This window comes from Stylophora pistillata, chromosome 1 (genome assembly GCF_964205215.1).
Source record: "Stylophora pistillata chromosome 1, jaStyPist1.2, whole genome shotgun sequence".
NCBI classification, from domain to species: Eukaryota; Metazoa; Cnidaria; class Anthozoa; order Scleractinia; family Pocilloporidae; genus Stylophora; species Stylophora pistillata.
Genome location: NC_142519.1, coordinates 52838856 through 52861320, shown reverse-complemented (window position 1 = coordinate 52861320; position 22465 = coordinate 52838856). Strand labels below are relative to the sequence as shown.

Genomic DNA, 22465 nt, shown 5'->3' with positions numbered 1-22465 from the left:
TGAACATTGTCTATGGTTCTGAAAAGATTAAGACTCCGGTAAGACCGGGAAATCTTTCTGTTGTCGGTTAACAGTCAGAAGCGATGAAACCAAGAAAGGAAATCAACATAAACTTAAGGTCTTAAATGCTCGGAAAATATCTTTATCCTTCAAATGCTCAAATGAAAGCGTGAGGAGCAATATAATTCTTATAAATTTGAACCGCAGTACAGACAAGCATCACTGAACTGAGGCGACAAACTGCTAGTTAACTAAAGGTAATTCAACTACACACGGAAAGATAATAGGGAGATTTTTTATATCCGGGTTGATGGTTTGGTCAATTAAGTGACAGCTTGAGGATAATCTTTATCACAACACTGAATGTTATTATAAATCGAAATGTTTTGCAACACATTTCTGAGTCGTTCGAATAACTGAACGTTACACTTTCTCTTGAGTCTTTACTTTTATGCCAAACCCTGATACATTAAATTAAGAGAGAAAAGTTTACATCTTTAAGTTGAAGTTAATTTCATAGCGTCATTAGAGACAATATTTTCTATGGAGTCAATCATTAGCATTGTTGAGATAACGTGATTTCAACTGTGCGTTTCCGTTTGATAAGCTAATTCAAGAAATCATTGTTTTAGAATTAAGGACAGGTTTGAATTATTGGGTAAAAGAATAGCACATAGAATCGTATTTTGCATAAACGCACGCGAGAAGCTGGTGAATACGGTGACCTATAGTCAGTACTGTTTAGATTTCATAAACCGGCGTTGTAGGTATTCATTTAATGTTTGCCTACTGGGCAGGATTAGGTTTTCTCTGTTGGATCGTACTCACTTACGAGCTCAAAGGAGACTTATATTGTTGAAAAGACATGACTGGTACTCCTCAAAGACACGAAAGAAAGCAAAACGCTGCAAAAGAAAATTGACAAGAGACTAGGAATAATGTTGCAGAGGAAGAAATCATTTCGCTATGAGTCAGAGTTGGTATCTCATAATGAAAAACACCTTCTGTCCCATTCTGAACTACCAGACTGGCCTTGCGGAAAATAATTTTCATCCAGTTTCCACAGACCACCTATGCCATGTTTTAGATACTGCTTTAAGAGTATCTTTAAACTTCAGAGTGAAACGGGTAATAAATATTTGGACTCATTTGATTGGTTTTATTGTGTTTGTGTGTATTACGTACATCGTACATGCTTTTACGACCCGTCACTGTCGCGAATCCATTCCCTGGAGACTGGCTAGAAATACTTGTCTTTAGCTGCTTCTTTGTCGGCGCAATCTTGTGTTTGGGAGTTTCCTGGATTTTTCGCACTGTTTACTGCCATTCAAAGACGGTCTCCAAGATCATATTTCGAAGGTAAGGTTGCCTGTATTTCTATAACTTAACATGTTATATTTTTCCACGCCGAGGAATGGCGCAGTCACTCGGAGGCTTGAACTGGGTTCATTCGTAAATCTTGTCTTAATGGAGTCTTGATTATATCGCTTCTTTAATAAAACGAACGTTAAAGTAAATGAGCGAAAAAAAAAAAGCCACCGTGCAATAAAGTTAGTCACATAATTGTTACATTATTCAACCACTCATTCGGTTCGGTCAGTCAGTCAGTCAATCTCCGTCTGACAGCAGTTAGTCGGTCATTCAATCAGTTAACGATTCGGTCAAACAAAATCTCGTTTTCAGTCGGTCGGTGAGTCAGTCAGTAACATAGTCAGTCAGTCAGTCAGTTAGTCGGTCAATCAGTCCGACAGTCAGTCAGTCAGTCAGTCAGTCAATCAATCAATCAGTCAGTCAGTCAGTCAGTCAGTAGGTCAATCAGTCCGTCAGTCCGTCAGCCAGTCGGTCAATCAGTCAGTAAGTCAGTAAGCCAGTCAGTCAGTCTTAAAGTCAGTCAGCTCTTTAGTCAGTAAGCAAGTCATACTATCATTTACTCAGCTTTTCAGCCAGGTGATGATTTAGCAGGCTACATAGTCAACCCGCTGTTTGACCGGTCTACAAATCATTTGTTAGTTAGTTACCCTGTCCAGCTAGTGAGCCATTTCCTCCCTTAGTTTCTACGAGAAAGTCTAAGATGATGTATTACGAAATTACATATATGCATACATACATTTCATTGAACACATCCCGGTCTTGGGCTTTTCAGTGAACAATTATATAATTTACATACTTGGTACTATACATACAAAACTAACTAATAACCCGTTATATACAACATGAATTACTTATAACTTAAAAATAGAATGCTTATTTAAATAAAGAGTCATTCAGGAGATACCTTTTCAAAGCTCTCTTAAAAGAACAAAGGCTCTCTTAAAAGAAGCTGGCTTTTCATATACTTTCAATCTTGGGTCAAGTTTGTTCCAGATGGCTACACTTCTATAATAAAAGGTCCTCTGACCTGTTGTAGTTTTAAAAAGAGGAATGTTAAGTTGTTAAAAGTTCCTCGTTATACGCCCAGATACGCTGCCTCTTGTTACAAGCTCGGATGTCAAATATTCAGGCGCTTGGACTGTTATACATTTAAATGATAAGGTAGCATCACGATAGTACAGGATGGTTTTTACCGGTAGCCAGCGTAGATTCCTTAATGTGGAAGAAATATGATCATACTTCTTTACATTGCAAATAATTCGGGCGGCAAAATTTTGAACATATCGTAGCTTATGAACACTACAAGCTGATGTGGACAACCATACTGACGAACAGTAGTACATCTTACTAAAAGCAACTGCGTTAATTATAGTTTCAAGCAGATCTTTGTTAAAAGTGAATCAAATGCGGTTTAGTTGGGATAGTTTCGATGTGCAAGATGGGACAGTCGCAGAGATATGATTGTCAAATGATAGTGTGGGATCGAAAGTAACACCAAGGTCTCTGACTGTTTGAGCTGGGATGATTTCCTTTCCAAGCAGGGACAATTTAAAGTCTGGCATTTTAAGAGACATTCTTCGACTGCCAAAGACCATCAGTCTATTCCTCTCAGGATTAAGCATTAAGCAGTTGTCGAAACATCAATCGCGTATCCGTTGCAGAGCAGAGTTCACTCTTTCTATACCTTGAATAGAATCATTCGCACTAAAGGATAATAGAAGCTTTGTGTCATCCACATAGCATACAGTTGAACCATCCTGACAGATGTTTGGCAGGTTGTTTACATAAATGTTAATGATAAATAATAATGCTCCTAGTACACTCCCTTGCGGTACACCACTGACTACTGGTAATCTATCAGATAATACAGAGTTGATGCGGACTGCTTCTCTTCATTGAGAAAGACAGCTTTCGACCATTGAAGTGCAGAAGATGATAAACCAATGTTCTTTAGTTTCTTTAGAAGAATCACGTGGTTGATAGTGTCAAAGGCTTTACTCATATCAAGGTATACGATTGCAGTGATTTTTTTCTGGTCGATAGCGCGAGGAATAAAATCAGTAGTAGAGATCAGTGCTGTTTCAGTTGAATGCCATCTTTTGTTGCCGCTTTGTTTCGCTGATATTCTTTGATTAGTTGTTAAATATGAAGACAGCTGATTTAATGCCGCTCTTTCGCATATCTTGGAGAGTACTGGGAGCAGCGATATTGGTCTATAGTTGTTAGCTTCTTCGTGATCTCCATTCTTGAGAATTGGCTAAACTTCGGAAATTTTCCGAGAAGCTGGAAAAACACCACTTTCAAGAGAGGCATTAACGATGGAGGTGATACAAGGAGCGATGGTCTGCGGCAAACTCTCTTTAATTACACGAGGTGGTACTTTGTCAATTCCTGGAACTTTGTTGTTAGGTATTGAATTAACAATGTCTGTAACCTGAGAGCATTCCACCACGGTGAAAGAGAACTGTTCTGAAGTTGGATAGTTTCTCGGAATGAAGGTGTCCGGAGCGGGCGCGTAATTAAATTTGTTAGCGAGAAGTTGATTTTTTTCTATCGTAGATTTCGCAACCGAGCTAAAGAACTTGTTAAATTCGTTTGCTACGGTTTGATCATCTTTAGTAAAACTCTTGACATTCATGGGCTGTTTTGGAATACATGACCTGATTGTTTACCAAATGCTTCTAGTGTTGTTGGAATTCTGTGTTATTTGTTTTCAAACGAATTCCCTTTGTGCGAGCCCTATTTGGAATACATGACCTGATTGTTTTCCAAATGCTTCTGGTGTTGTTGGAATTCTGTCTTATTTGTTCATCGAATTCCCTCTGTCCGACCCGTATTTGTGCGAGCCGTATATAAATTCGTTTGGTCAAATGTTGATGTGCTTTGTTCCATTTGATTTTCAAGGCTCCATTACGTAGGGAGAGCAATATTCATCATGGGATCATTTCTACCTCCGTTATATTATGGTTTCTACCATTCAAGAGTTTTGAAGAGTGTATTCATGTCAATGATCTGTTCTCTTGGTGTGATCTGCATCACTCTTTCCGTATGGGACAAATTCAGCGCGCTCCATTACCGAATATTTAGAGCAGGTAAATTTGTCGTTCAAAACTCAATTAATATAGCAGTTTTCAATTAAGTGTCCAAAAATAAAAGGATAAATGATAATAGTCACAGCGACCAATCAAAACAAAGGTTTACATTATCAGTGGCCAATAAGAGTTCAAAGTAAATACTCGCAAACTGCTTAAAGCGCGGGAAAACGCCGCGTTTGTTTACTTTTTCCATCTGATTGGATGAAGATTGAATAAAGCTATCAGGTCTTATCAATATAGACTGGTTGGCTATGCGACTGATGCCTAATGTTTCACATTGCGGCAAGCTATTTCTTTTTTTTTTTTTTTTTTTTGCAAAAACATATAAACTAATGAAATTCTTTCGAAAATCACTTTTAATTGGCAAACCTTATTGTATTTATTTGAAAAGAGAGTGTCACAGCGACGGTATTATATAACAAAAATGATGATACATTCATAAAATATCTATGGAGGCGCATGCGATTGAACACAGAGACTGCCTGAAAAACAGCGAATAGAGCCTCTTCTATGTATGACTTGATCTTTCTCTGAAAATGAAACCTGCATTGAAAATCTTTGATATACAATGTTATGGAAACTTGAACTAGAAAGAAAAAAGTGTCCTTTGGCTCTTTTATATTATTATTTCATACTCATTCTCACTTCAGTCTCAAATAAAACCATAATTTTGTATGTACCAGCAGGTACTCAATTACTGTTTTCGAAGATTTATTCCCGATGCTTATTCATATCTCTTTACAATAAAATGACAATTTGCATCACTGGAGAGCTCATCTTAGAAAGAATATTCCGCCAATTTGTTAAGCTGGCTGCGCGCTAGTCATGCGCACTAGGTATGTACAATGGAAACATAATTTGATTTCGCATGAAATGTTCGTTTCAGGTATAATGCTCTGATTTGGCTACTGCGGATTTATTCCTGTAATACATCTCATATGTTTGTATGGAGTAACTTTAGCGTACCGGCAAGCTGCGGGCGATTGGGTCGCTCTGATGTGTCTACTCTGCACTGCAAGTGCCGTTACGTGTGCCACTCGAATTCCTGAGAGATTTTTTCCCGGCAAGTGTGACATCTGGGTAAGCAAGCCTTTGCGGCTCTTATCATCAGTTTTGTTAAATGTTTCTTGGGCTCTTTATCTTTTGTCAGGTTTAACTCAAACCGCGCACTGGAAGTTCGGTTGCTAAACATCACCAGGAAATCATATCTGTATTAGAATTATGTTTAATAATTCTTCTAAGATAGATAGTTTAGATAATTCACCGAAGTCCTGCCCTTGCGGCTTTAAGTCTACCTATTAACTCTTTAAATTCATTTTTATTGACTTACGCTCGAAATGTAAGCTTTGAGAACAATGGCTAATTCACAAAATCAACTCAGCTGACAAAATCAAATCTTGTAATACCTTTTACCAATGCAGCGCCACAGTTTCTTTAGAAACCGTTACTCCTCTACTTTGTATTCAGTTTCAGAGCCGCCAGATCTTCCATTTGCTTGTCCTGGCCGCAGCGTTTGTTCTTTTGTAAGGAATTTGTCAGATGGCACAGTACAGATTTGAAAAGGGACCTTTATGCGAAAGTTAAACTTTGTCAGAATCATTCTTTCCATTCAGAAGTGCACATATCTTGCTATGAGAGGACACGTATGAGTACTAGAGTGCCTTGTTGTCGAGAACACGTACGAGTAGTAGGGTGCCTTGTTGTTTGAAGAGGAGGTCTGGGTCATAGTCGTAGAACGTCGCCTACAGGTCTCTCCAAACCGTCTTCACGGTCAGCGAGCGCATATACATTTTGAGCTCATTTAAGAGTAAATCAATGGAAAAGCGTTTGAGTGAAAAGTTCCAGTAACTATTAACATCAGGGAAGACACTGCACAACTCAGTTTGAAGTGATGCGTGCGAAAGAACAGCTTGAGTAGAGAGTCGAGTTCAACTTTTGCGTCACAGTACTACTAGAATTACTACTAAGTATTACTAATATAGTGTAAAGAGGATACAAAGGCGATTTTGTATAACGCCACTATGGAGGCGTTAGGCTTGCGCATTTCTCATGCGCAGGATCCTGAAGACTTTCGCGCTTGTATATATCTTCTTTCCCAATTGAAGGATTTCTCTGCTAAATAATTTTACAAATCGCCTATGATACGTGGGGTAACATGTCGAAGTTGCTCTGGCTATTTATAGAGTATTATTCATTCCTTTTTCGACGATTTGCGACAATTTCACATTGAATTCTTATTATGATAAAATAATCAAGCGAAGCGTTATTTTGAGCGAGTCTGTAGATCCTCGTAACGGTTTTGTATTTTAACTGGTCACTGTGGAAGGGGAACACATATGAAGCATGTCTATTCGATATCAATTTTATTGAATCTGTTTACATTGCTATTTAGAACTATACTTTTGAAGGTGAAGAATGTCTCTAAGCTGCGTCCACTTGTAACTGTTCAAGACTTTCGGCAGATGAGAAATCAAAATTTTTTGTACTGTTGTCCGTGTGTGTTCAACGTTGTGGTAGAAATGCAATGTTTTAGTGTAGTGCATTGGTTTCTTGCGCACGGACGCAAAATCTATTCGATTTGGTACATTTCGTTCTGGACACATGTTGGCATATGGTATTTCGCGGACTGGACTGGACTGGACTAGACTAGTAAAACGCGGACTAGTAAAGCGCGGACTAGTAAAACGCGGACTAGTAAAACGCGGACTAGTAAAACGCGGACTAGTAAAACGCGGACTAGTAAAGCGCGCACTAGTAAAGCGCGGACTAGTAAAACGCGGACTAGTAAAACGCGGACTAGTAAAACGCGGACTAGTAAAACGGGGACTAGTAAAACGCGGACTTGTAAAACGCGGACTAAACAACAAAAAATAATTCCATACGAAGGCGATCACAAGACTTAATGGCGAGCCAATTCAGTGAGTGACAATCCCTTTTTAACCTTTAAGCTACAAATGGGTTTGACATGCACCAGATACAAACGATTTTATAAGTTTAGGCTAACAAAGAAAGAATTTTATTGAGCAGCAGTTCAAAATCTTAAAATACACTTTCGTCGTAAATTTCTCATCAGGAAACTCGATTTTTCTTTTATATTAAAAATTGTTTATTTCGCCGTAAATTTCACGGCAGAAACGCAGGAATTCGATGAATAAAAGTCGCATTAAATCTCCTTGTGTCTTGGTAGAAAGAGTCTCATTGACTTCAGCTTTTCGGTGGAAGAAACACCGATTTACACACGCCATTACAGAAAACAAACAAGCAGACTGACAACTCCAAAACAGCTATTTGCATTCACTTACAATTTGACTTTCTGTGACATTTTAAAACGGAACAGAGGTAAATCTTCCAAGATTAATCGTTGTTGGAAATAAAAAAATACTTTCCGTAAGATCTCTGTTTTTCTCTTTACGAGAAAATCGTCGCATGATCAGTTAACTCGTGTGTGTTTGTCACACCAGTACTGCTGTTTCTTCAAAAGCATATGCTTCTTTCCTCTTTAATTGACAGGTGTCACATCGTGACAGTTACTTTTCATAAAAAATGTTTGAAAATTTGTTCGGAACCTTTTAACTACCTTTACAAATAAAAATGTTTCGGCGAAAGTTTTCTCTTTAATTTGAAGAACCTGAATGATTTAGAGCTACAATTACGATTTTAATTACGGAAATATCCTCCTTGAACTTAACAATTTGATTGCGAGTGAGTTATAAAAAAAACAAATGTTATTTAAATTCAAGAGAAAACTTTCGCCGTAAGATTTTTATTTGTAAAGGTAGTTAAAAGGCTTCCGAACAAATTTTCAAACATATTTTGGAAAGTAACTGTCACGATGTGACACCTGTCAATTGAAGCATTGTTCGGGCCCGGACCCGCAGTGGGAGGATCTCACGCCCCCCAGTGAGACTGGACTTATGACGAGACCACCCTACTGAGGAGATTTTGTTGTGTTACTATTATGGTATATAAAAATACATGTGGTTTTCACTTGAAGTTATTTTAGTAGTCTGAACAGAACATTATGGTCCTTCGAAGCCGGATTTGAGAAACCTTTGGGGAAGCAAAGCACTGAGCAGAAAAGTAAAAATCGAGAGAAACGATTACAGTTTTGAATATGGCAGACAACTGTGCATCGACAGCGGAGGAAATTGTGAGTGAAATGTCTCTTTCCTTAGTCAAAGCTGAGTTACAAAGGAGAGGATTACCGGCAAAAGGAAAGAAACCAGCTCTCATGGCTCGACTTATAGTTGCTATAAAGCAAGAAGAATCTAATCCTCCATCTTTGCAAAACGAAAGTGAGGAATCGACTCATATAGGCTCTAAACAAGCCTTGCCAGCTGACTACGTGCCTGCAGCATCAACTAGTCAACTCTCGTCGTCACAGTCTGCCAATCATCAGTTAAGTAATTTTCAGTTGTTAAGAAGGAAAGAAATGATCCTTAAGATGGACATTAATGCTGTGATACAAGTAATACTTGAGACAAGCAAAAGTCCCAGCAACAACATCATAAGAATGGAAAATCGTGTTCAAAAGTTGAATGGTTACATGGAGAGTTGTAGTAAGGTAAGAGAGGAAATTATTGCTCTTATTTCTGATGATGAAGTTGCTGAAGAAGCTCAAAAGTGGATTGACTATCAACGAGTGATTGATAATGCTTTAGACATAGCTCAAGAGTATATATCTAGACAAGCAATTTCCAAAGCAGACGAACAAACTACTTCGAGTTCAGCGGAGCACAAACAGTCACATTTAAAATTACCAAAACTTGAGTTACCCAAATTTGATGGAGATGTTTTAAAATTTCAAAACTTTTGGGACCAATTCGAGGTTGCTATTCATGATAATGACAATGTGCCTTCTGTTCAAAAATTCACCTACCTGCGTTCAGTACTTGAAGGGATTGCTTATCACACAATCGAGGGATTTGAAGTCACTAGTGCTAATTATCAGCATGCTGTTGATGCTCTGAAACATCGCTTTGGTAGGAAAAGAATAATTATTTCATCTCTAGTCAAGTCAATTATCCAGTTACCAAGGTCAAACGAAGGGGTAGAGTTTTTGCGAGATCTCCATGACACGCTAAAGAATCGGATTAGAGCACTGGAGGCCCTAGGCGAAAAGCCAACGACCCATTCTTGTATCCTCCTTCCAATATTAGAAACCAAACTTCCACCTGAGTTATCCGAGAAATGGGAATTAGAACTAACTGACACAAAGGAAGAGAGTGTTGATCTTGAACTTTTCTTCAAGTTCCTGAATAAACAAGTGATTTCCAAGGAGGCCGGAAAAAGGAATGCTAGTATGATTGGTGAGAATGGTGGGACAGCTAGAGGAAGTGGAGCACGAGACAAGGATGGAGCTGGGGCAAGGAACACCAGGGAGAAAGTGTTTTCAGCAGCCGCTCTACTAGCAAGTGAGACAAATCGGAGAAGTTATGCAGCTTGCCATGTGTGTAAGGAGCAGGGACATGAAACCTTTAAATGTCCAGAGCTTTAGCGAAAGTCAGTTGACAAACGCTGGCAGTTAGTAAGGGAGAGCCGGCTATGTTTTAACTGTTTAAAGCCTGCAAATACTTTCCACTATTCTTCAGTATGCCGCCAACCCAAGTGCAAAGTCGAAGGATGTGGCCGGCGTCATCACAATATACTTCATGGTGACTGGGATCCTACCATGGAAGAAAAGGGACATACAACATTAAGTGGATTCGTGGCTTCATACAACTCCAAGATGCAACAAACCTTATTACAGACTGGGACAGCCATGCTGGTTTCAGACGATTTCCAGAGAGCACCTGTAAGAGTTTTGTTTGATTCAGGAAGCCAGAGGTCTTATATCACCAAGAAGGTTGCCGAATCATTTGCCCTTGATGGACCTTCTGAGGTCCTTAGTGTATCCATGTTAGGGGGAGAAGCCAGTCAAACGAAGAGAATGAAGAAAGTCAGGTTCTCACTTGCCTCTGTTGAAGAAAACGTTTCAACACCAGTTAGCATGGAGGCCCTCACCATTGACAAGATCTGCACACCACTAGAACCAGTGGAGATCAGGCTAGAAGACTACCCCCACCTGCGGAACTTGATACTTGCCGACTCGTACCCTCGTGGACCAGTTAACGTCGATATTTTGATAGGAGCAGACTTTTACTTTTCATTTATGAGTGGTAAATGCAAGAAAGGGGAAGCCACTCATGCTCCCACTGCAGTAGAGTCAACACTTGGATGGATTGTAGGAGGACCCATCGAGGGTCTTTCTTCTAAGAACACTCAATCCATGCTGTCTACCGTGTGCATTGATCCAGTTACAGACATTCTTAAGCAGTTTTGGGAGCTGGAATCTATTGGAATTGTAGATAAAGGGAATACACCCATGTCCTTAGAGGAAGAAGAGTCTGTTAGACAGTTCAACGAGGGACTGAAGTTTGATGGTGAGCGTTATGAAGTACCGCTGTTATGGAAAAGCGATGCTCTGCCATTCAAGTCAAACTACCTCCAGGCAGCCAAGAGACTTGAGAGTGTGGAAAGACAGCTGAGGAGAAACCCAGAGAGAGCCAATGCTTACAAGGATACCATCAACCAATACGTAGATAAGGGATTTGCCGTAGAAGTAAAGGAAGCAGTTGATGATAACGAGAAGGTCAGGTATTTACCTCATCACGCAGTCTTTCGAGAGGACAAGAAAACTACAAAATGCCGTGTTGTTTTTGATGCTTCAGCATATGACGAGCATGAGGTATCTCTCAATGACTGTATTCTGTCAGGGCCAGCACTTCAACCTAACCTGGTATCAGTATTACTTCGATTCCGAGCGCGTAGGATTGCACTTATGGCTGATGTTGAAAAGATGTTCCTCCAGATCAAGGTTGACGAACGAGACCAGGACGCTCTACGTTATCTTTGGAGGGATCTACAAAGTGATAAACCACCGAGAGTGTACAAGCTGCAAAGGTTGGCATTTGGTGTTAATTGTAGTCCATTCCTGGCCATTGCCACAGTTCAAAGCCATGCGAAGAAATGCAGCGAAGAGTTCCCTGATGCATCAAGGGAAGTCCTGTCGAACATGTACGTGGATGACTGCCTTAGTGGTTCTGATGATGTTGAAGATACAGTGAAGTTACAGCAGTCCTTAAGTGCGATGATGGAACGAGGTGGATTTAATCTGACAAAGTGGGCCAGTAATTCGAAGAAGGTCCTTAGCCACATTGCAGAGCAAGATCAGGCAGAGTCCAGTACTGTTGATTTCAATGCAAGGGAACCGCTCAAGGCACTGGGAATATGTTGGAATAAACTAACAGACTGCTTCCTCTTTAATGTGCCACCAAGTACGCTGGCCGTTCGTGACCCGGAAACAAAGAGAAGTCTGTTGACCATTGCGTCGAGGGTTTTTGACCCTATAGGACTAATCACACCATTTACAATCAGAGCGAAAATGTTGTTCCAAGAACTATGGTAGAAGGGTTTACAGTGGGAGAACCAGTCAGATGAGGATATTGCTAAGCAGTGGAGGTCGTGGAAATCAGAATTTTCACAGTTAAGTTGTATCACCATTCCCCGCTATTTCATGGAAAACATTGGATGAAGTTCTAGAATAGAGCTCCATGGCTTCAGTGATGCTTCACCTATGGCATACGGTGCGGCAGTCTATATCAAGTGCTTGGATGAAACCGGCCATGCGTCAACACATCTTGTCATGTCCAAATCAAGGGTGGCTCTCGCAAAGGCTGTATCGTTACTGAGATTAGAGTTACTTGCAGCCGGTGTTAACGCAAGATTGCTGAAGTTTGTTGTAGAATCCCTAGCGTTAACACTCAAAGTAGAGCAGGTAGTGTACTGGACTGACAGCATGGTAACTCTTCAGTAGATCAGAAGTTCAAGTAGCCAGTGGAAGACATTTGTAGCAAACCGCGTTGCTGAGATTCAGTCCACATGGGACCCACACAATTGGAAACATTGTTCAGGGGAGGACAATCCTGCTGACTTACTTACACGTGGAGTGCCCGTAAAGGTCTTAGCTGATAGCAAGTTGTGGTGGAGTGGACCGTGCTGGTTATCTTCTCAATGCCTGGCTGAACAACGAGAGTCGCCAAACGAATTGACCGAGTCTGTGGAGAAAGAAAGAAAACAAAGGGTGACAAGAACGTGCGCGTTGATTACTATGGAACCAGTAATTGATCCATCTCGATATGAGCAGTGGCTGACGCTAATCCGGGTAACAGCACTTGTGCTTCGAGGTGTTCGAGCTTTTAAGTCAGGAATAAGTGCAGGTTCCAAAGAGCTGTCAGCCGAGGAGCTGTAAGATGCCAAGTTGAGGTGGTACCAGGAGATACAATAAGAGGTGTACCAAGCACAGTATGAAAGGCTGGAGGAGGACCTTCCTTTACCAAACACCAGTGCTATATTAAAATTGGACCCTTATTACGACAAGAGAGATCGCTTGCTGTGGGTAGGAGGTAGATTACAGCACTCAGACTTGTCAGAGGGTACCAAACGTCCAATAATCTTACCACATAGGCATGCGGTAGTTGAGAAAATCATACAAAGTGTACACAAGGAGTTACTTCATGCTAGACCTGAGGGCACTCTTTCGGTTCTACGACAAGAGATCTGGCTCACCAAGGGACGTCGTGAAGTTAAAAGAATCCTGGAAAAGTGCCTTGTTTGTCGACGTCAACGAGTTGGTCCATGTTCACAGAAAATGGCGCCACTGCCATCAGAGAGGGTGTCATTGTCTCCAGCCTTCACTCACGTTGGTGTAGACTTTGCAGGGCCATTGTTCGTACGAGGGAGTGCCTCCCCAGAAAAGGCTTACATATGCATCTTCACTTATGCCTCCTCCCGCATGACCCATCTAGAGCTTACGGATGACTTGTCCACTAAAGAGTTCTTTCAGGCATTTCTTCGTATGATCAGTAGACGAGGGCTCTGTAGAACCATCTGGTCTGACAATGCAAAAACGTTCAAATGCGCTGACCGTGAGATCCAACAGTTGTTCACACAGGGGTCATCTGTCAAAAAAGGATTGTGGGACAGGATAGATCAGGAAGAGCTCCAGGCCAAATTGACCTCCAAGGGAATCAAGTGGAAGTTCGTTGTCGAGCGCTCTCCTTGGCATGGTGGCTGGTGGAAAAGGCTGGTGCATTCAGTGAAAGAACCTCTTCGCAAGATCTTGGGCAACGGGCTGTTGTCCTATCAAGAGTTGGCCACCATCCTTGCCAGGATTGAAGCCGTTATTAACTCGAGACCGCTCACCACAGTAAGTGACGACATAAGAGATCTAACGCCTATAACACCAGCTCATCTTGCTATTGGAAGATCCCTGTTTAGCTTACCGGACTTCGTAGATGAAATTTCAGCAAACAAAAGCACAACGAGGCAGCGATATCTGTACCAGCAGAAGCTTATTAACCATTTCTGGCAACGGTGGCGGGGAGAGTACTTGCATCAGTTATCCGTCAGAAAGAAGTGGGTGAATGAACAACCACCCCTCAAGATTGAAGACGTAATGCTGATTTCTGAAGACAAGGTGTCGAGAGGAAAGTGGCCGATGGGAAGAGTTGAAAGATTGTTTCCTGGAAAAGACGGCTTCATTCGTACGGTGGAAATCAGCATAGCTATGCTTGGAACTACATGTCAGTACTTTGTAATTAGCGCTTATAGAGAGAATAATTATGTTGGGATATGTAGTAGCTGGTTTAAGAACCGTTACGAGGTCAATCACTTAGAATGATTGCCGAAAACTTTGCTGGAGCGTTTGTGATGACTCACTACAAAACCTGATGCAGATCTTCATTGCTATGTGTGCAAATCTGAATTGCAGATCTTTGGCTCATAGCGATAAAACATGTAAGCACTTTGAAGAAAGTGCTGGGGATGTACATGTAAATTTTGTGGTGAGGCGTGAGTAGTCCAGTGGTCAGTGCGCTGGACTCTAGGTCAGATGGCCCGGGTTCAAGTCCTGGCTGGGGCTTGACGTTGTGTCCTTAAGCAAGACGCTTCACTCACATTGCTTCGTCTTCTCGGATGGGACGTAAAGCCGGAGGTCCCGTCTTTTGCACCTATCAATTAGTTAATTTCGGCAAGGGACGTTAAAGAACCCACATCACGAGATTACTGTGATGTGGTCTGGCCTGTTTACTGGGAAGGGGGGGAGGGGGCATCTGTAAAAATTTCTCCTTTATTAATTGTAAACTGCCGCCGGCAGTCTGGAAAAGTCCCCCGCACAGTGTTGTAAAGCGCATTAGAGCATTTACATGGAAATGCGCTATAAATTGATCTATATTATTGTGTAAGGTGGTTTTGTACAGCTCACTCTACTTAATCTAGAAGCTAATTTATCTCTTTTTAATTCTGATAAGTGACCAGGACAGAATTTTCCTTACATTATCAACACAATATCAAGCAGACAGGTGATGAGGAATAAAGAAACACATCAACCAGGGAGTTATTAGTTGATCCAAAACCAAATTCTCCAAGCTAACATCATAAAAACTGGCAGACAGTGAAGAGTATTATTCCACGAAACCTTGGCAGTGAGAGGGTTATCAGTCTGCAATAATTTCTGTCAGCAGTTGCCCCCTTGAAAGCGAGCTGCACATCTGAAAATGTAAAAGAAAGCTTTTAAACAATGGAATAGTATTCCATACTGGCAAAGATTTAGTTGGCTGTAATAAAGAGAGAAATGACAGAGATGAAATCAATATTTATAGAACAAGAGGATAGAGTCTATTTCAGTAAGATAGCGGCCATTAAGGAAGATAACTACAGACCCTAGCAACCTTGTTAGAGAAAGAGTTTCAGGTAGGGATATAACAAGTAGAGGTACAACACAATAGGGTCCATAGATTTTCCTTGTAATACTTTGGCAGCATTCTTTTTTGTAGGAGCCAATTGAAACCACTGGACATTCCAGCTTTTGCTTCTTAGCTTCAAGTCTTGTCTTCTCGTCTTCTCAAGGAACTAAAGTTAAGGAATACATAATCCAGTTCTTGCTTCTTATCTTCAAGTCTTGTCTGTCTACCAAAGGAGTTGTAGTAAAAGACTAAATATTCCAGGCTTTGCCTCTTAGCCTCAAATCTGTTCCTTCCCATTTATGAGGTGAAGTAAAGGAGTAAACAAGGCACTCTTTTCTTGCAACTTCAAGAGTCTTCTTCTATAAGATCTAAAGTGAAGTTCTGAACATTCCAGTTCTTGCCTCTTTGCTTGAAGTCTTGTTTTTTTTTATATAGAAGCTGAAGTATTCCATTTCTTGCCTGATAGCATTAAGTGTTGCTGTGGTCTATAGGAGCTAAAGTAATGTTGTCTTTTTTAGGAGCTGAATTGAAGGACTAACTATTTCATTTCTTGCTGCTTTGCTTGATGTCTTGTTGTCTTCAGTGAAAATGAAGTAGAGGACTAAAATATTCCATTTCTCGTCTGGAAGCTTTAACTGTTGATGTCTTCGGAAGGAGCTGAAACGAAAGACTCAAGATTCCATGTCTAGCGTCCAAGTCTTGTTATTCTGCATTGGAGCTAAAGTAGATGTCTAACATTTGCAGTTCTTGCCTTGTAGCTTTAAGTGTTTTTGTCTTCCATAGAAGCTGTAAGGAGGGATAAAGGTTCCAGTTCCCCTCCTAGTCTTAACTCTTGTTGGTCTTCTGAAGGGGAGACGGAAGGACTTATTATACTAGTTCTTGCCTCTTGGGCTTAATTTTGTTGCCTTCCACAGGGGTGAAGTGAAGGACTAGGTGGTGCTTGATGGACTTCGTCTAGTTGCAGTTGATTCAGAGAAGGGACATGGTGTTTTAAGGGCTGTAGGCTGGTTTCTTCTGGGTAGTAAGCGGCTGTATTGTTGTATTTCAAGTTAACCATTTTCTCTCTAGTTGCAAAGGGCCTAGTAAGATTAAAACTATGCAAAGGTTTAATAAGAGATTTCCTTCTACAGCATGCCAAGTGTACTTGAACTTTTTGCACGTGATTGACTAGTTGGATAATTTGTTTTTTTTTAAAGCTAACTGTTGATAACTTAGTCACTGAATTTTCTCTAGTGGCTTAATGCCCCCTAAAAAGCTTGAATCATTTTTTAAAATGAGACCAATACTCCGTCAATTTATTCTGAAAAATTGCCTTTAAATGCTTTGTTAATTAACTTGTTGCATAATTTACCCCTTAAAGGTATTCAACTGTTTGAAATCTGAATTTTCTATTAGCAGGTAAAATGGTTACAAATATCTTTATGCTTTTGTTATATTTTACCTTATTTTCCATAGCCTTGTGTTGATGATCTCACTAAAAAGACGACCTGAAAAAACCAAAGCATGCATGCTGTTATGTACACACACAAAGCTACAGTCAACTGCAACTTACCATCTGCAGAAAGAGCTTGAGATGAATAGAGTTCTCTTCTTCATATCTATCTTAACTGGTCCATGAGATCAGCTACAGCATCATCTTTCCTGGAATTAGTAACGGTTAGTAATATCATCTTTTATGGAAGTGGAAATGTTAGCTCCCGAAAATGAGCTAGTCTCTGAAAGTGCACTTAAAGTGGTTTCTCAAACAGAGCGAGGGTCATTCAACTGCCAAGAAGCACATTTGCCCCCGAAAATGGGCCTCTTCATGCTGCCCTAGAAGAAAATTTGAGTGCAGTTTTGCCTCCAAATGGGCCCAGAAATCCTGAAATAAAAGATGTTAGTAGCACTTACCTTCTTTCTGGAAAAAAATGTGGTATTAGTCAATGTTATGTTAATTGTACTTTGTAGCCAATTTATTTCAGAGTAAGACACAAAAACACAGAGGTTTGCGATTTTTTATTTTTGAAAATGTTACATGAATCGTTTTATTTGTTAATCGTCTAGGGTAGGATGCGCTTTCCTATATGAAAAATTTAGCATCTGTGGAAACCTCAAGTGTTCTTGTGTCAGTAAATGTTGACATCCCGATTACAACATTAATGGTGTCCCAGATGGTAGCTAGCTAACGATTCAAGGTCGTTACCAAGCCTATATACGGTAAATTGGATGCCAATAGGTGTTGAAATCGAAGGCCGGAGTGATAGCCGAAGTGAATTTGAAGCTGAAAGCCGAACTCGGAAGAAAATAAAACCCACTCACCTGGTGACATCTGGCAGACCTTGCCCTACCTTTCTGTGGGTTGGTTGCTGTGCACACGAGGCTGGGATGTTGAGTGAGAAGTTGACTTTGCCAAATTTGGTGACAGCCTGTAAGCTGACTTGTCAAACAATTGGCTTAATGTATGAGTGAAAAGCAAATACTAATACTGGGCCATTTCTTAAAACTATATTTTGTTGTCTCCTCTCCAGTGTGATTCCTTTTCTGCTCCATGATGTTGGTTGATGTGTTGTATTTTCGACATTAATTGGCCCGCAATTTGGACTGACAGCTATTATGCTGTCAAAATACAGCATACACTTAGCCTAGTTTATTTTCTCTGTAACCTAAGCTGGTGTGTGCAGTTCCCTATTTCCCACTAAAATGAAGCCTTGACAAGCGGCTTCAACTGGAGTTAAACCAGTAAACATGATAGAAGTGGCAAATGAGCACACTTCCCAGTTGAATGGCCTAATTTATCCAGTTAAATATACAGTAACTAAATCGATGTCTGGTTGAACCTTTGGCCAAAATGGGTTGCCGCAATAATTTTTACAATATAATTTGGTTGAAAATGCTTCACTAGATTGCAGTCTATGGAATTACTGCTATCGGGAGAAACATTATAAAATTGGTATTTGAGGCGCTACTAAGCAGGAAGCTCCAGCGCGGAAGGGTGGATGTTGATGTCCATGGTTGAAGAGCCATTGTAGTCCTGGAGGATATGTGCACAGTTGATGCAGTCGTGATGTAGAATCAAGGCCGAAATTGTCTAAAGAAGAATCTTAAGCCGAAACCTAACCTAAGCCGAAAGTACCTGAAAAGGAACCCTATTAAAATTAAGGGGAGAAAAAAGGGAGGCCCAGCCAACCCCAGGGGACCCAACTAACTTAGCTAACTACATTAAATTAAGCCGAATGAGAAGTCCCCAGACTTCTGTCTGAAATTTAAAATGAGGTTCAACCAGTGCTTTATATTATAGTCCCTCTCGTCCAACCCACAAGGAATTCTCTGACCTGTTTTGTTTGTCTTCCATCAGTGTCTTCTTACTGACTCATTCCCAGATGATCATCAGAGTAAATGCATGTAACAAGATGTAGCAGACATTGGAAAGAAGTGAAGAGAAACTCGATTTGTGGTCTCATCTTCCCAAACAGTCCAATTCCCCACATCTTCAGTATTTTCTCCATCAGAATCAATCTGGAAGGAGTCAGCCTTGACTTGTTATGTGTTAGCTGGGAAGCAGTGGAGTGGACTGGAGTGGACTGGAGAGGACTGGAGTGGACTGTTGGAACTTGAAGTGGACCAATTTCTGAGGATCTAGTCAGGAACTGGAAGTTATGGCCAGTAGTCAATGGGAGCTGAAAATTGATTAATGAATACATAGAGTTAGCGATGTAAACTGTAGTACTGTTGTATTTTGATTGCAAGAAATTGTTAGAACATTGGCAATGGGAGGGATAGCTTTAGAGATAGTTTCATGATAAGGGTAGTCTCTAAGGTTCTTTACACATTAAAAAGAGCATGTCAGTTTGACACACAGGATAAGCAAGGACTGGTGTTTTTATGAGTAAAAGTCACTCTGAAAACTACAAGAATGTTGTGAATATGAAAACTTAAAGTTGTTAAGAATTTCTTAGGATTACTTTGATGTCCACTAGATCGCACGATACCAGAAATGTTTCTTCCACAAAATCTGCCAAGGAGATTGGCCGACACGTTGTATCCATCACGAAACTCGAGGTACATATCATCACTGCAAGGCTTTCTATCGGAAATCTTCAAGGTGAAATTCAGCTCCACATAATGCCCTTTTGGAGCTTGCAAAAGTTGGCTTAAGGGAAACTGTGGCACAACTCTGTGAAGGCATACTTCCGCCATTAGCCCAGCTGCTTATGAAATCAAGAGAAAAAGATAGGACAGTCAGTAAGGTTCCTAACTGAGATCGTGAAATATGTCAATGTCGCCAAAGCTATGAAAAGATTGCATCTCGACTAGAAGCTCTTTTCAAAGTCGTTTCAGGGGACGCTCAATATGACGTTTTGATGAACCCTAATTTCCCCCCTACACTGTCACACTAAATCAAACATGGAGGTCACGAGAATAAAGGAAATGATAACCAGCCATTCGGAGACCATTACATTAAACGATTGAAAAATTGGCCAACGTAACTCAGACGGATTACTCACTGAAGCCTAACTGGTAAATATTCAGATAAATCTAGATGTCTTTAACCACCTGATTTTGAAATTAAGCACCCAAAACATATTTCAGATTCTTTCTGAGTGCAAAAAAAAAAAATAAATAAGACAATTAAAAGCGAGAAGACATCGTAGCCGGCATCCGAAGCTCTTGTCTATTTTTATTACGATAATTCAATTCGTAAGATACACACTCTTGTTCTTTTATTGTTTCAGGTTGCTATCAAAATTTTATGAATGGAATTTTTAATTAAGCGCCTTTTGGGCAGACTGTTCTCGTATAAAATGTAAATGACATGACTACGCGAGCGCGCGTTTGATGCCAAACAACAAAAGTGAAAAGTTAAAGATTCTGAGCGCAGTGAATGGGGCCCTTTTTTTTTTTGTACAATTTTGGAAATGATCGTTTTTCAGTATAATGTAGGCAAAAATTCAAACAGTAATACCGCTAATGCATTTTTTTTGTTGACTTCAGGCGCCGCATAATATACGACACAAACATGGTCGTGACATGCTGCTATTAAAACCAATCGGACTCGAGAGAGAAGCAGAAATCAACTAGAGTCCTGTGTTTTCTCGTAATTTCCCAAGGAGCAGTAACTCTATTTTCTTAATGCTCTCCAGCCGGGGTTATCCACAGTGTGTGTCTCCCGTGCGCATATCACTTACTTTCTCGCGAGTTATTTAATGCACGCCTGGATATTTAAGGAATTAACATGCGGGCTATTTTCATGTGAACAAAAACCGAGTGTCTAAAATTAACTAATTCCCATCCTATTGAATAGGTTTAAATAACACATTTAGTCTCTTAACTTGATACTCCATTAGATAAAGAGAACATTGCTTACAGAAAGCAATAATGAAAGCCCAGAAGGTCCTTTTGGACCACATCTTCCTGTTTTCTGCGGATGGCATGAGGGGAAGTTTGAAGATCGAGTAGAGTTTCAGAATATACTCAAATAAATATATCTTATCAGAAGTTTTGTTGTGTGGTATTGCTGAGTGTTTTTACGAATTGTGCCGTATTTTGAGGAGCCCGTAGGGTGAGAGATTTATTATCCAACACGCCAAATTATTATTTCAGTGCGGGCGAATTTCGCGGATATTTCTGGAGTACAAATATCGCGTGATCTTTGTACTCGTCTCGCGCATTATTTGTACTCTATGAAGCACATTTGGATAATAAATATATCTTATTAGACGTTTTGTTGTGTAGTATGGCTGAGTATTTTTACGAGTTGTACCGTATCTTGACGAGCCCGTAGGGCGAGTCAAAATACAAATAACGAGTAAAAATACTCAGCGATACTACACAACAAAACGTCTAATAGGTTATTTGTTATCCAACAAGCCGAACTTTTATTTCAGCGCGGGCGAATTTCTCGGATATTTATTTACGGGGAGTGCGTGACAGAAGTATGCGAAGCGGAACGGAATTGGCGCGTTGTTGTGTTGCTGTTTCTATTTTCTTCATTAAATGAAGAAATTTTCTGGTCGTCAAGCTGTTTTTCTTCGTTCGATTCATCTAATGAACTTGGATCTATATTTGCCAGCCATTCTGACTCTTCGTCGTCGGAAATATGATTCAAATTGTCCGCCATTTGTTTCTTTTTTCGTAACTACAATCCAATTCTTCGCTTGCGCGATGCGAGGAAACCTGGTTAACCGGTACTCTACAATAGACGAGTGCAAATACCGCGTGATATTTGTACTCGTCTATGGCGTTATTTGTACTCGTCTAGGTGTAGTTGGATAATAAATACATCTTATTAGACGTTTTGTTGTGTGGTATCGCTGAGTATTTTAACGAGTTGTGCCGTATTTTAACGAGCCTGTAGGGCGAGTCAGAATACAAACAACGAGTAAAATACTCCGGCGATACTACAAAACAAACGTTTGATAAGAGATTTACTATCCAACACGCCAAATTGTCATTTCAGTGCGAGCGAATTTCGTGGGTATTTCTGGAGTACAAATATCGCGTGATATTTGTACTTGTCTCGCGAATTATTTGTGCTCACGAAGAACATTTGGATAATAAAGTAAAGTAGTGGATAATGCATTTTTATCCAGGTGAAGCGCACTTTATGTTTGTGGAATCTCGTAATACACGACAGGTCTCAGATGCCGCGTCTGTCTTCCTCATAAAGAAGTTAAAAAGGATAAAATGAAGCCATATCATAATCGTCATGTATTGTATAATGCAATGGACGGTACTTTATGGTTTATAATGAATAATGTGTAATTTCCACTTAGATACTTACACGAGGAAGAAGAGAAGGGAAGTAGATTATGAGAAAAATGAAATAAAAAAGTTTTGCATTGGTAAATTGAATTCATTTCAATACATTTGTATCAGAATTAAATTTAAAACTGACAACCGGAACAAAATTGGAACATAACTAAAAAGAAGTTCAGACTTTCTCCTTGAAGCTCATCTTTTCTCTTAATTATTAAAAATTTAATGTCTTATTCACAGCAGTGGTGCTTCCAATTTTATTTTTATCTAAACAAGAAAAGCTGAAGAAGGGCTTTAATATCCAGGGGGTCAGTGGGCTTGTTTAAATCAGATTTATGTATTTTCTTGTTCACAAGTAGATGGGCCAATAACTGAGAGCCAGGGTTAAACATGTGTATGTGGCAGTTCAGATTATCCCCTCCTCCTCCTCCTCCCACGAAAGAATTTTTATTCTTACCTGCATGAAGCCACTCCTTTAAA

The 22465-nt window shown here is 40.1% G+C and overlaps 2 protein-coding genes, 1 long non-coding RNA gene and 1 pseudogene across 3 annotated transcripts; all 4 read left to right on the top strand.

Moving 5' to 3' along the window:
• Positions 1-938: 938 nt before the first annotated feature.
• On the top strand, positions 939-6110 carry LOC148743061 (adiponectin receptor protein 2-like; annotated as a pseudogene).
• A 4027-nt stretch (positions 6111-10137) lies between these two features.
• LOC148743060 (uncharacterized) lies at positions 10138-11913 on the top strand. Its single transcript, XM_088749636.1, has one exon. It carries the CDS (start codon positions 10138-10140, stop codon positions 11911-11913), a length of 1776 nt encoding a protein of 591 aa, XP_088605762.1.
• A 168-nt stretch (positions 11914-12081) lies between these two features.
• LOC148743059 (uncharacterized) lies at positions 12082-14187 on the top strand. Its single transcript, XM_088749629.1, has 2 exons — positions 12082-12306; positions 12886-14187. The coding sequence occupies exons 1-2, from the start codon at positions 12082-12084 to the stop codon at positions 14185-14187; spliced, it is 1527 nt and encodes a 508-aa protein (XP_088605755.1).
• A 2519-nt stretch (positions 14188-16706) lies between these two features.
• On the top strand, positions 16707-19097 carry LOC148743058 (uncharacterized). Its single transcript, XR_016002158.1, has 2 exons — positions 16707-16906; positions 18585-19097. It is a non-coding gene; the product is annotated as an uncharacterized LOC148743058 (long non-coding RNA).
• The last annotated feature ends 3368 nt before the right edge of the window (positions 19098-22465 follow it).

Bases quoted from the DNA above. Each gene is read 5' to 3' on its own strand.
- LOC148743059 (XM_088749629.1), top strand. From the start codon at position 12,082: ATGGCATACGGTGCGGCAGTCTATATCAAGTGCTTGGATGAAACCGGC. The intron at 12,307-12,885 runs GTAACTCTTCAG...TATTACGACAAG, and splicing joins TGTACTGGACTGACAGCATG to AGAGATCGCTTGCTGTGGGT.
- LOC148743060 (XM_088749636.1), top strand. From the start codon at position 10,138: ATGGAAGAAAAGGGACATACAACATTAAGTGGATTCGTGGCTTCATAC.